The sequence below is a fragment of the Colius striatus genome, chromosome 6 (assembly GCF_028858725.1).
Source record: "Colius striatus isolate bColStr4 chromosome 6, bColStr4.1.hap1, whole genome shotgun sequence".
In the NCBI taxonomy this organism is placed as follows: Eukaryota; Metazoa; Chordata; class Aves; order Coliiformes; family Coliidae; genus Colius; species Colius striatus.
The window spans coordinates 39,951,382-39,965,596 of record NC_084764.1 but is presented as its reverse complement, the minus strand read 5'-3'; the positions used below and the strand labels follow the sequence as shown (position 1 = coordinate 39,965,596).

Here is a 14,215-nt window from a genome sequence, read left to right as displayed (position 1 = left end):
AGAAGGTGCTACCATCATGCTTGGCAAATCTGCCCTGCTCTAAACAACCTATTGTTTAAAACACAGATGGTCTCCTTGTGCTCATCTACTCTCAAATTAGTATCAAAAGGTCTGCCACTTCCCAAGTGGGACCAGACATCCCAGACTGAAGGAGAGGCTGTTGGTGACAGTTCATCAAAAATGTTAACAGCAAGGGTGAGGGAACAGAGTAATAAGCTGATGCCAGCTGGGAGTCTGCAATTCCTGCCATACAGGGACATTCCAGGATGACAGAGAGCCAGTGTACCCTGCAACTATGATCTCCAAATAAGAAAGAGAAATGGGTGCAGTGCATGGTTCTGCTGCAGCACAGTAGCACCAATCCCAGATTACAGTTGCACCTAGCCCAGCAAGAAGGAGCCCTGAGGCTGTCTGAAGTACCATCCTGGGGGAACCACACAGTTTCCTGCTCCATCCCAAAATATGCACCTCTCCTGTTGCATCCCAAATCACACAGTCAGAGCTCTGCTGCACCTGAGGAGTGGGGTCAGAGTATTTAGAGATGTTTATGTCTGACCAAGCTGTTGAAAGCATCTTAAGCTTCAGTAAAAGAGGTTGTTCTCAATTTTACTTAAATAATAGTTCCTTAGCTTCCTTTAGCTATCACCTCTGTAAGACTTGACACAAAGACTGGCTTGCTATGATACTTGTTTTCTGAACTCAGTCTTGTCCCAGCAAGTCTTCATGCTCAAGTGACAAAAGTTCATCTGCTGGGTGGCAATATCACCAACTGCCTTTCCTCACATTCCAGTTGTAAACCCCTGGAGAAAGCATCAAATCTACAGCTGCAGACTTATCAGGGCCTGAGCTCATGAGCTGCCTGTAACAACGATGCAATGATCTCAAGGAGCATCAGAAAGCGATTGTGCATGGCCTGTGAGTGGGTCAGCTCTCTAAGAGAGCTATTTCTGAGACGAGCCTCCAGTGCTCCAGTAAGGAAAGAAAGCACAGCACTGGTTTGTGGCCTGCAAACAAACAAAAAAAGCAGATAAACATATCAGAACTTATGATGCAGTAAAGTCCTCATAAGGGACAGTCAACTGGAAACTCTCCAGTGTGGACTTTACTCAAGAGTCTAGTTTCCCCCTGTCAGGCAGGACTGTGGCAGGCTTTCACCCCCAGCAGCCACAACTGCTCATGTATGATATTGCTTCCATTTTCCATAATTAGGCACTAGCTCACTTCTCCTTCAAACACAGAAGGGTATAGGAGCTTTGAATCAACAAATCATTTGTTAGACAGCCACCTAGTGTTAAGCAACACTGCTCTCAAGTCACCACAAAAGCCAGAGGTGCAAAAGTTTGAGAGAAAATTAAGGAAAAAAACCTCCCAAACAACTCCTTGTTTTACCTCTGCAGATTTAGAAATCTGCACCAGTCTTTGAAGCCAGTAGCTATTTAGTGAAACTGTTTGCAACATTTTATGGTTGATTTCAGGTCTTCAAAAACATTTTTGTTAGCTGTATGGAAACACACTTGTAAATCTTCAAACATACATTTGCAAGTGCATACAGCTGCTTCTCCAAAAGCCTTCCCTCTGACCTAAGACCCTGCTCTTCCATAAACATAAACTGCAAACAGGGTCCAAGGTCCACACAGGTTAAGGACAGCCACAGGGCTCTAAGCACACAAAGCAAAATCCAGTTCTGAAGATTAAAAATACTGCTAACCTTTTTGTCTCTAGACTGCAAGAGTGAGACAAATTTAAACTTATTAAGCAAAGGACAAACCACACTTCTCCAGCTCTGCTGCAGAGAGACACACAGTTCCCATGCTAGTGCCTCCTCACTATGGGATTGTGTACATGCAATGGCTGTGGCATGAGCACACATCACCATACTGAAGAGGACCCCAGATTGTGTTTCTATCACTTCTCTGGGTAATACAGCCCACCCATATTCTAGGTGAATACTTCCAAACATGTGACCTGGCAGACACTTCCTTCACAGCAATGATGCTTTTGAAGAGGCCTGCCTTTAAAGAGTAGGGTTTGACTGCACTGCCTGGGCCACAGATTTCACAGAAAGCTCTAGAAATGTGCACCAGAAATGCTCTTGCTGCAGCCCTCTGGAAATGGCTGTATAAGACTCATGGTTCTCCCCAGGTCCTGCACAATCTTGATCAGGGCTGGTGTCCTTGTGACCATTGCTCCACAGAGCCTGGAAGCACTGCCAGTGCTTATTCTCTGTTGCCCACATGACAAGAAAATCATAGAATGACAAAATCTCAAGGGCTGGAAGGGATCTCAAAGATCATCCAGTACAATCCCCCTGCCAGAGCAGGACCACCTATAGCAGGTCACACAGGAACTCATCCAGGTGGGTTTTGAACGTCTCCAGGGAAGGAGACTCAACAACCCATCTGAGCAGCCCCTTCCAGTGCTCCCTCACCTGAACACTGAAGAAATTTTTCCTTGTGTTTCTTTGGAACCTCTTATATTCCATCTTACACCCTGTCCTATCATTGAACATCACTGAGCACAGCCTGGCTCCATCCTCCTGACACCTGCCCTTTACATATTTGTAAACATTAATGAGGTCACTCCTCAGTCTCCTCTTCTCCAAGCTGAAGAGCCCCAGCTCCTTCAGCCTTTCATCATAAGGGAGATGCTCCACTCCATCATCTTTGTGGCCCTGTGCTGAACTCTCTCCAGCAGCTCCCTGTCCTTCTTGAACTGAGAGGCCCAGAATTGGACACAATATTCCAGATACAGTCTCACAAGGGCAGAGTAGAGGGAGAGGAGAACCTCTCTCAACCTACCAAGACACAATCTTCCTGTTCTCTAGTTTTGTATCTCCATACTGCAAACCTCCACGGCACCATGTCTGACCTAGCAGGAAAACTGCTTTATCTTCAGGTACTGCGAAAAGGCTGCAAGGAAGAATACCACAGAACACCCTACTGGCACTCCAAAGCTAAGACAGAAAGGAGTCTCTCCTGGGTGTAGTCACAATTGGCTGTCCCAATGAAGTGGCAGTGGAGTGGGAGCTGCCTTGGGAAAGTCTACCTGAATCACAGAATCTCAAGGGCTGGAGGGGACCTTAAAAGACCATCTACTCCAACCCCCCACCAGAAAACTTCTCAAACATGGCCACCTGTCAACAGAACAACAGAATTTAAGTTTCACATAAAGCTGAGTCTTTAAAACTTACACAGAACAGTCTACCACAGACACATGAACTGGCACGACCAGCTTCCCATGCTGCTATGTCAATCACACTGATCAGCTCTGCATCCCAAAACAGGTACCACATACAACACCCAAGCACAAGGTGATTTAATGGCAGGACAAAACTGATCTAGGTGAACCTGGTTCTGCAGGGGGGGATGGACTAGATGATCTCTGGAGGTCCCTTCCAACTCTACTGTTCTATGATGAACAGAAACAGGTAAGGATCTAAACCACATCTGTGGGTCTGCAAGCACTTCAGACAGGCTGTATCTACAATAGTCTCTCTTTACAAAGAATGCTATTAAGATTTTCTGCCTCCCACGAAGAGGACATAGCAGTCCCCTACACATTCTTTTCCACTCCCCCTTTCCATGTAAACCTGGTGCTGATGTGACAGCACTGTGGCCCTGCTGTCCACTAGACAATGTTTTCTCCTACCTTATAGGCCTCTTTAGAGTTGGGTCCCTTTTTAAGTTCTGTGTCTGTACAGCACCTAACACAAAGTGGTCCTGCTCATATTTGCAGCTGCTCAGTGAGTTTATTTTCTAGGTGTGAACTAGCTTTAACTGCACATCACATTTTCCATATTTATAAAAACAAAGAAGCGTTCTCTCTCATTTATTCTCTTTACGTGTTTCACAAAAAAAATACTGCCACGATCTACCTGATTTTTATTTAAGTAACTGACTTAAATGACTGTGATACAGGTATTCTTTTCACCTCCATTTGGGGAAGGGGTATTTTGTGGTGGGAGAAGATAGATAATAATACTCAGGAATTTTGATTTAAAACACATCCAGAAGCTCAGAATTGTGTAACTGTAACACTACTTGACTGATTTGCCTCATCTGTTAATATCTCACTGACAAACACTTTTCTCCACTAAAGGATAAAGAAACAAAAAACGCCCCCTAAAAGACAGTAACTTAAAAGACTTTTGCAGTTGAGTCAAGTCAGAAACACTCCCTTTCTACAAGATGCAATTCAGTTGAAAATTTCCTAGAAATACCACATGCCTATTGCTGCTTCTGCTGCCAGACTCTTGGCCTGAGTGTGGACTCTCAACAGGGAGGATCCTCTGGAGAAGCAGTACTCTAGAGGGTCTGAAGAAAGGGACAGGTATCTGCAGGGTGGACTACCTACTTCCTCATACTTCCTCCAAGTACTCCACTAGGAAAAAGCAGACGTAAGACTCATTGCTGTGGAGCACATGATGGCTGTGCTGTTCCGGACATCAATACAGCAGAAAAAAAGTTAATGGAAGGAGGAAAGCTATACAGCTTTTCCATTTTGTGTTGTCTTTGGAAGACAGGCTCCAGCCAAACACCTTATAGACGTGCTGGAAACCAAGAAATCCTTTTTTCTGGTATGTGTCTATTAAAAGCTTATGCCTCTTCCCAGGTATTTGCACAACAATACATGGGTCTTCATCTCTGTAAACAGCTGCTGAAGTAACACAGAAAACAAACAAATTAAAAATACCTCCAGTGTTATCTATACATCTGTTACCTATACATGAAAATAAGAGAACACAATATGTATTGCAAAGGAAGCTACAGGTTTTAAGGTGAATGCTCATAATTCCTCTAGAACACATTCATGGTGGTCAAGCTAGCATCTCTCTAGATTTCTAGTCTCTCTAAAATGGCAATAAACATTTAGCTAGAAAGCATGTACAACACATTAGGGCACTTTCTACGCCAGAAAAAGGAACCCCTGCAGTAGGGAGATGATTACCACTAGCACCACATATATGACATGCAGAGTGTGCTGACTTCAAGGCTACTGAAAACATAAGGTCTAAGGAAGTACAGAAGAATGAGAGCCTGAAGTTCTAGAGTGGTACTGGCCCAAAAATTACCCTGTAAAAAAAAAAATACAACTAGCTTTTCATCATGGATATTGATATTCAAGACACATTAGGCCTACTTTTCAGAAATGCACTATTGAAGATGTATCGTACACAGCAACACCTAATGTCAGCTCTAACAACTTCTCAGAGATTAGACCTTTTAAAATTTACACTTTCTGTCCAGATTCCCTTGTTATAGGGAGACACTGAATGAACTTAGCTAAGGCAAACCACATTTGCACAGTGTGTCATGACAAAGTGTTATCCTTTGCTAAACTCTCTGTAAGGTTAGTGAGATTTGTTTAGCTTTCTTACCAGATGTGTATGTATAGTAGCAGTAGGAAAAATAAACAAACTAAAAGACACAATGTAGGTTCACCTATACCCAGGGCTTGCCAGCTGAGTACAAGCTGAAAAACTGAAGGCAGCTTTTTCCTTTAAGGACTGAGAAGTCTTTTGAACAGCTGGATGCTTGTGGATGTTCACCTTAACATTATCCCATGCATGGATTCATTTTTCTTTAAAAAGGAGTGATCAATACTTATACAAGTATCAACAAAGACACCATACCTAAAGCACAGGTTCCAAACTCATGCTTGCAAAGCATCCCAAGACCAACACATAAATATGAAAGATATGGAAGCCAGGCACCTAACACCTATATGGGCACAAGCCACTCTGCACAGATGTGGCCACCAAGCACACACACTGGCTGGGTTTCTGGGGGGCAATGCTGATGCAACAGTACTTTCGGTTCCTCTGAAGATCTTTAATACCACCATCATTTAGTAACTCCCACAGTTTCCAGCCAGGAAGAAAACCTTCGAAGGCAACGCAGTGGAAATGCTTTAGGGTGTCTTCAAACCTCCTTCGTCCCGGCAGAGCCAGAGCAAAGCCCACTACAGCCCCCGTCACCTCAACCAGAAGGGTTGGTCCCCAGGGGCAACCCCCAGCTCAACAGCCGCCCCAGTTTCCTTCTGAATCGCGGATATCCCGAAGGGTAACAAACCCGCCGCTCCGCACAGGCTCTGCCCGCCCGAGGAAACCTTTGCCCCGCGCGGCGCCGGGCGCATGGCGGGAAGGGCGAGCGGACAGACCCCAGGTACGTACGCGGAGACTAATTTGCCGCTGAGGACCTCGGCGGGGGCCATGGCGAGGGCAGAAAGGCAGCTGCGGAGCGCGGCGGGACTCCCGGGTCGTCTGCGCGGTGAGTTACCTCCACCACTGCCCTACTCTGCTCCCCACGTGGCCTCAAACTTTCGGCCGCCGCCAGCGCCACCGCGCAAGCGCTGCCCCCGCCCCGGAGGAGGGAGGAGAGGGGCATGGAGGAGCGGCTGTCGCTGCCCCGTGCCCTGGGGGCGTGTCTCCTCCCCTGCCCCTCCCGCCGCCCTGAGCCCGCCCGGCGCTGAGGGGAGCGGGGCTGAGCAGCGCGGCGAAATGGCCGCTAAAACGCCTCCGGGGCGGAGCTGCCAGGCCCGGCCTCTCCGGGTGCGCGGCGCTGCTGCCCAAGGCCCATAGGAGTTGTCAAGAGTGCAAAAGAGCATCATAACTGTTGCCTCAAAGGGCTGTACTAATCTGGTGAAGGCTGATGAAGCTTCTTGCCAAATCCATGCAGTTGTCCCTTGTTACATAACCAAAGCCTTGCCTTAATCTGCAGGGCAGCACAGACATTTTGGGACCTTGCTTTCAGTGGTTTTCTCACACATACAACTCTGGTTTTGCCAGAGCTGGAGATGGGGAAAGCAGTTAAATGTCACTGAGGCAGACTTGCTCAGGCAGATAACACCATGACAGAGAAGTTACGGAGCTCATCAGTATTCCCTGCTAATTATGTAGCACATGGTTAGAGAGTGGGTCCAGGGTTCAAGAAAGTGCTGATAAAAAGGTCTGTCAAATTGTGACTGATGATAGGGTGGGCCCACAGCATTTGGTTGCTGTTGTTCTAGCAGCAGATCAGTACTCTTACTGTTTTGGGACCACATCTGCCACATGTGGTGGCAATACAGCAAAAAAATGGGATAACCTCACTGCAAATTAGCAAGCTATGGAGAATAAGGGTTGGATGCTCAAACAGCAGCGTTCCTGCTGAGAATTTGAGAATTAAAAAGGCTATGATAAATGCTTTCACATAGATACTTGCTTTACATAGAATGCATATGTTTGAAAAAAAATCAAATGTGTTTTCCAAAGTTTGTTGAGAAGGCAGTCAGTCCTGCTACTCCATAATATAATCAGTTCAGAGCAGCATTTGATTGATAATAAACTAACCATGAGCCAGCAATGTGCCCTCGTGGCCAAGAAGCCAATGGCATCCTGGGATGCATCAAAAAGAATGTGGGCAGCAGGTCAAGGGAGGTTCTTCTCCCCCTCTACTCTGCCCTGCTGAGGCCTCATCTGGAGTCCTGTGTCCAGTTCTGGGCTCCTCGCTCAAGAGGGACAGGGAAGTGCTGGAGAGAGTCCAGCACAGGCCCACCAAGATGATCAGGGGACTGGAGCATCTTCATTAAGAGGAAAGGATGCGGGAAATGGGGCTGTTTAGTCTGGAGAAGAGGAGACTGAGGGGGGATCTTATTAACATTTACAAATATCTTAATGGTGCGTGACAGGAGGTTGGGGCATCCCTTTTTTGATGGTATCTAGCAACAGGACAAGGGGTAATGGGATGAAGCTGGAACACAAAAAGTTCCATTTAAATATAGGAAAAACTGTTTTACTGTTCAGGTGAGGGAGCCCTGGCACAGGCTGCCCAGGGAGGGTGTGGAGTCTCCTTCCTTGGAGGTCTTCAAGACTCACCTGGACATGTTCCTATGCAGCCTGATCTAGGTGGACCTGCTTCTGTAGGGGGATTGGACTAGATGATGTCTAAAGGTCCCTTCCAACCCCTACCATTCTGTGATTCTATGATTCTATGTTTTGGGGAATCCTCAGGTTTTGAGAAGGGAGAAGCACAGGCCTTGCAGTGTCCACCTAGGACTCAAAACTGCGAGAACAGAAATATATGAGCCCTTCTGTTTCAGAAGCTTTACAATTGCTTCTCTGGTATTTTTGGATGGGAATACAAACTCAAAATTTCTCTGAGGATAAGGCTTTTCTTCTTTGCATTTCCTTTCATAGGCTAACAAGTGACATTCTGCTTTCTTTGGTATAGAGGGAAGAGCTTGTTATCTTGAGTGATTAATCTATCTTAAGTTAACAACATGTTGTAATTGTAGGATTAAAGGTCATAAATCTATCTTTAAAAGTGACTTTGCAAAAGATAGAAAACTTTGCAGTGTATATCTTTTATGTGCTAACTAGTAAAAGTTACAAAGAGCTTTTTTTCTTGTGTCGTTATTTATTCCCTGTATTTCCTGGAATGCTCTGACACCCGCTTGCAGCATTATACAATCAAACCTGAAATTATGCAATTAACTGAGAGAAGGGATTTTTCTAAGGCTGCTTAAAATTCTGTGCCTTACATGTTTCTTCTGTTGCCTTTATCTAAGGCCTGAATGAACTCTTGGGGTTTAAAACTCCCATGTTTTAAAAAAATGCAAAAGACAGACTCCTTCAGTCAGAATTTATTGTAGAGTCTAAAAAACAGGAAAGAAAATAAAAAGAATTCCAGACAACTGCTATTATTTCATTATTTTTGACCGAGATTCTTATTTTTTGGAAGGAACAGACTCATGAATTTTCAGTCCTTATGCCAGAAAATCAGACTAGCAAACCTTTTATCATAGCAGAAAGTTCTTTTGTATCTATAATTTGTCTCATGTGGCAGCCAGGTACTACAACTGAGGCTGTTACTCAGAAATTGTGTATATCATGTCTTTATGTAAGAACCCATTCATTAACATTTATTCTTAATTGCCGTTCTGAGATTGAAATACTGGAGATGGGATGGAAAAGGAATAGAAAAGATGTTATGTGATGAGAAATGGCTGAACAGACCCTTCTGCTCGGTTCATATCAGAGACAAATCTATCTCTGAAATACGGTAAAACAAGCTAAAGCTACTGTTCACTTATAGGAGATCTCAGTGGCAAAGGAAACAAACATTGTGGAAATGTTTAAAAGGTTGACAGCAACGACTGATATTTTATGCTTTCAGTACAATTTTTTTTACCATAGTGATGCAAAAGAATGAGAAAAATTCCCTAATTCCATGATGAGACAGGTCTGAGCATAGTCTGTTGATTTATTTTATAATGGCTGTTAGTATGAAGAAGGTTTAAACCAGTTACTTCAGTGTAGACTGAAGCCTCAGAATGAGATTCGTCTCTGCTCTGAATGTTGCCTCAGAACAATTCTGCCTCACCTCCCTCTGTCAGGCATCCTGGGGTTTGATTTGGCAACTCCCACAGTTTACCTTTGCATCCACCTCCTCTTACCCAACAATGTCAAAAGTCATGGAGGTTGCTTTTGAAAAAAGCCACAAAGTTCTGCAAAATGAATGCCAGCAAGACTTTCAATGTTACTGATGAGCTAACAGCTGTGCCTCTGAGTACAAGGTCCCAGAAGCTGCAATTCATTACAAGAAACTAACTGCAAATCATGGATTCATAGAATCATTGCCGTAGGAAAAGACCTTGAAGTTTATTCAGTCCAACCACGAAGCTCACAGTGCCAGGCCCATCACTAACCCATGTCCCTCAGCACCTCAGCTACGTGTCTTTTAAATATCTCCAGGGATAAGGACTCCACCACCTCCCTGGGCAGCCTGGGCCAGTGTCTAACAAACCTCTCAGGGAAAACATTCTTCCTAATCTACAATCTAAACCTCTCCTGGCACAGCTTGAGCCCATTTGCTGTCCTCCTATCATTCATTACTGGAGGGGTCAACCCCTTACCTCCTGTTTGGTAGTTGCAGAGAGTGATCATGTCTGCCCTCAGCCTCCTCTTCTCCAGGCTAAACATCCCCAGCTCCCTCAGCTGCTCGTCATCAGACTTATTCTCCAGACTCTTCACCAGCTTTGTTGCCCATCTCTGGACATGCTCCAGCATCTCAATGTCCTTCTTGTAGTGAGGGGCCTCATCAGAGTCTGAATCATCAGACTAAGGAAGAACATTAGGCTTTGCTCCATCCGTTAAGTAAGACAGTAAGGATAGAACATTGTCTCCAATAAAGAAGGAGGAACAGAAAAGATAGATGAGCTTCATAAACCTTAGTCAGATAAGAGGTTTTGAGAAAGCCTGTTTGCTGGAGCACACAAGAAAAACAGTATTACCCTTTGGTTCTTCAAATGCTTAGAGGGAACCTTTCCTGCTTAGAGATACCTCGCTGACCAAAGCAGGGTTGGTTAAATGAATGATGTTTCTCTAGAATGTACCTTACCTACCACAGCAGAGATCACAGCTCTGTAATAGGATAACAGTGACACATTTAAATACATGCTATTGATCAGCTCTCCCTTTGATCAGAAGATGACTGAACTTTGACGTCAGGCTTCAGATTGACCTCAATGCTTTGAAACTGCTCTTGCAGCTAAGCTGTGTTAATAAAATACTAGATTGCATGAGCTAACATTTGTTCCATCATAAAGTGTTTCCCAAGTTCAGTTATCCCCTAATCTGTTTAGCTGTCTCATGTGTCCTGTCCATTTTTTGACATGTCACAGAAATGACAAATTGGTGTTGCAGCCAGCTGTTGGGCAGTCACTGCAAAGGCAGCTGTCCTGAGTTATGGTGGTATTTGCTCACAAGACTTTCTCCTCGAGGTTCCCGGTCCAATACTAAACATGGACTTGGAGTGCTCCTCATCCACATCAGTACAAAGGCAGACAGAAGGATTAAATCACTTGCAAGAGCAATTTTAACTGCAGTGAAATGATTTCTGATAAAGCAAATGAAGAACTTTCATTCTAGGTTTTTCTGGCAGGGAGGTAAAGCTGGTTGTGTTCAACAGAGTGGCAGTAACAAACAGGCCTCTGGAGTGCTTTTCTGAGCCCTGTCTCAACCTCGCCATTCACTTGCCTACCATACAGGAGTTTTATATGGACCATAGTTTATCTGTCACTCCAAAGACAGCAATGACCAGCTCAGACTATCTCCAAATTCCCACTAGCGGTACTATGCCAGTGTCACAAATTTGTCCATACTGGAGTGAATTTTCCATTGGCTGCTTTGCTTGTTGCTCTTTTAGTTAACTTCCTTTAGATTCATCACCTTTGCATGGAGATCTTCTAACACTTTGGACAGGGATCCTACAGAGGAAAGATGTCCTGTTAACAGTTTGAAGAATTTTGTGTCACACGTGATTCCACTGAGAACAATGCCAGAGTGCTTGATAAATATAGGCTTTAGGTTGTTCTGACTCTTTGATATTAAGAGGTAATTCAGAACAAATAAGTAGTCTTCTCTCTCGTATAATAACCATTCCTAGTACTTCTACAGCGTGTTGTGGCTTTCCCTGCAATAAACAACAGCCTAATTTGCTATCTCAGCCTGCTTGTTACCTTTCCAGATAAGATGACTGAGAAAGAAGGATTGACTGGTTGCTTAAAGCAAAATATAGACCATAAGCAATGGAGCTGTGATTAACTAGCTTGTAATTTCCAACTCCTTATTCTCTTTGGCTAATCATTTTTAGGTGATGTCTTGTGGCCAGAGGACTTTCTTCCTTTTTTTTCCCAACTGCTAAATTTCAGCAGCATTAGGAATTAGGAGCTTTGTTAAAAGATCTGGTGAATGGGGCAAATAATTTTTCTCCTTTGTAGATATTTTTATTCCCAATCCCTCTCATTTTCTGTAATTTTTACTAGTTACAGGATGATGGAGGTTTTGTCCTACAGCCAGCCCATGTGGCTTTCAGAGGAATGCTGAGAAGCTGCTTTCCTGTCTGTCCTGGGATCTGAAGAGGGATGCCTTGACATTTTAAGCAGGACTCTGTGGCAATTTGGATTCTTTTCTTGAGAAAAGCCCAATTATGATACAGCACACATGCCATCCTTCACTCAGGAAGGTGACCTTCACTTAAGCACCATGAGTGCTCATGACAGAGAAGTATTGCATCTTCATGTGAGGGGTGGTTTCTAAAGCCTGAAGTCTTGTATTCATTGTTTGGGAAATAGAGTGACACGTAGGCAAATAAATCAGCAAATTTCATTTTCAAAGAGAAGAATGTAACAGTTGCAACATTTATATTGATCTGTATTCGGTATTCAACTATCTTCACCCATTCCAGAGAGAAGAGAGGATGAGATATCATTGGGTTACACACGAGCAGAGGAGAAACAATGGTTTGCTTCATGCTTTTAATATTACCTGGTGTTGGTGATGGGAAGAGTCAACTCCATGTACACACATACATGTATCAGTGACAGCATATATACACACAGACTTGCTCCTGCAAGTAGGAGAACCCTGAATATGAAGGAAACAATTTACTGAAAAATCAGTGTCAATTGGTATACTTTCAGGAGACACAGTGCCTTTCAAGGCAGATGTAAAATGTAGTGCTTGATTACACATAAATACAAGCCTGTTCCCATATTTGCTTAGCACTTTCTTATGAGAGGACATTTCGTGTTTGAAATATTCAGATTAATGGCAAATTTATGGCAATTTGACTTGAAATGTGATTACTAAGTAGTGTGTCTGTAGAGCAGGGATGGACCAAGTATGCTGTGACTTAGGACTCTGAAGAAAATTTATTTTTCTTTAGCTGAGCCTTGGGAAAAATCAACATACCAGAAAGCTGCACACAACCTCCATGCACAGTTATACTGAGTGCCCAGAAATGGCTTTAAATTCAAAGGACTGGGCCTTGAGGGTGGAGAGTATGAAAGAAGCCTTTCCTGCTACATCCATCTGTTTTGTGTGGCACTGCCATAGGGTGGTTTGTGCTCCCCTTTCACCTAGTGTGGCTGCAATACCATTCCATCTCCTGCATCCCACAGAGGTACACAGCTCTGCAGGAATAAGACTGTCTCAGATTGGGTCAGATAGGACAGGAGCAATTGTTTCTGTTGTGTAGGAACACTTTTCTGGTTTTGGAAAGCACTTTTTAATATGTTTTTTGCTCTCAAGCAATTCTTGTTTAGGTGGATCTAAGCGCTGTTGAAATCAGTGAGGTTATTTCTATGTCTGTTGGTTCAGGAAATTTGTCAGGCAATCTACACCACTTTACACATGTATTTCTCTTCAGATATGGCATTGTTGTTCATCATCACTGACATTAGCAACATTAATGGCATTTGTAAGAGAAGAGAAACCACCATCCTCATCGAGGCCCATGCCTTAGGTTTTGCTGGAAAAGGATGATGTCAATGGCATTAACATAAATATTTCAATTGATTTTATCTAGAGACATTTTTATTTGTAGCAATAACAGAGTCAGGCCTTTTAAACAGCATATGTAACTATGCCACTGCTGTATGGCATGGCTGGATTGGTGGGAGTAGGGGAAAGCTATCTCTGCACACTTAGGAGTAGCCTGTCCTCTCCTGTGGCATTGGCATCTCCCACAGTCATAGCTAAAGGATCAGAAATTCAACCCAAAACTGACTCTTTGCTGGAACTGAATTGATCAATCTGCCAATAATTTAAGATGTTAATAACACAGGAAAGGATGTATTTTGTATGCTTTCAAATGGTATGCTCACAAATGGCATCCTTTTCAGTTGGTGTAAGCTAGATGCAAGGGCCACCTTGCTGAAGTATTCCTCCTCTCTTCCTGGCGCCATTTTGTAAGCGGGCTTGTCTTTGCCTGAAAGAGAATTCTCTGGTGCAGTTGTTCAAACCGGATCTTTCTTTAATTCAACAGCAACGTCCAGAGATAGAGCTTTCAGGAAAACAGAAATGAAGTAAGATAACACTGTTTCTAATGTTGAAAGAGTGGGGTCTGGCAAGGTGGACAGGCAGGTGTCATGGCCGCCACAGAGAGGAAGGGAGGAGCACAGGCTCTGAGGTTGATGTGGCTGCTGAAATGAAAATCCACATGTAGTAGATGACAGAGAGTCTCTTGCAGCCCATGGGGAAACTGTAGGATGGAACCGGGGTGTGAATCCTGAGTCATCTCAAGTCTGTGTGGCTGCAGGCGTGAGTCTAGGCACGGGTCTGCATTGCCCTCAGCTTGTATCTCAAGAGCTTCCCCACCTTACTGCATCCAATGTGAAGCATTTCACAATTATCTTTTAAATATAATAACTTATGCTGGTAGTGCTTAATGTG

The 14,215-nt window shown here is 43.9% G+C and overlaps 1 protein-coding gene across 1 annotated transcript in view; it reads right to left on the bottom strand.

Moving 5' to 3' along the window:
- Nucleotides 1–6,318, bottom strand: part of MTHFD1 (methylenetetrahydrofolate dehydrogenase, cyclohydrolase and formyltetrahydrofolate synthetase 1) — a 42,013-nt gene extending 35,695 nt beyond the window's left edge. Inside the window, exon 1 of the mRNA XM_061997818.1 lies at nt 6,173–6,318. Coding sequence (XP_061853802.1) covers nt 6,173–6,213 — 41 coding nt within the window. The 5' untranslated portion in view covers nt 6,214–6,318. The remainder of the gene's footprint in view (nt 1–6,172) is intronic.
- Between the last annotated feature and the right edge of the window lie 7,897 nt (nt 6,319–14,215).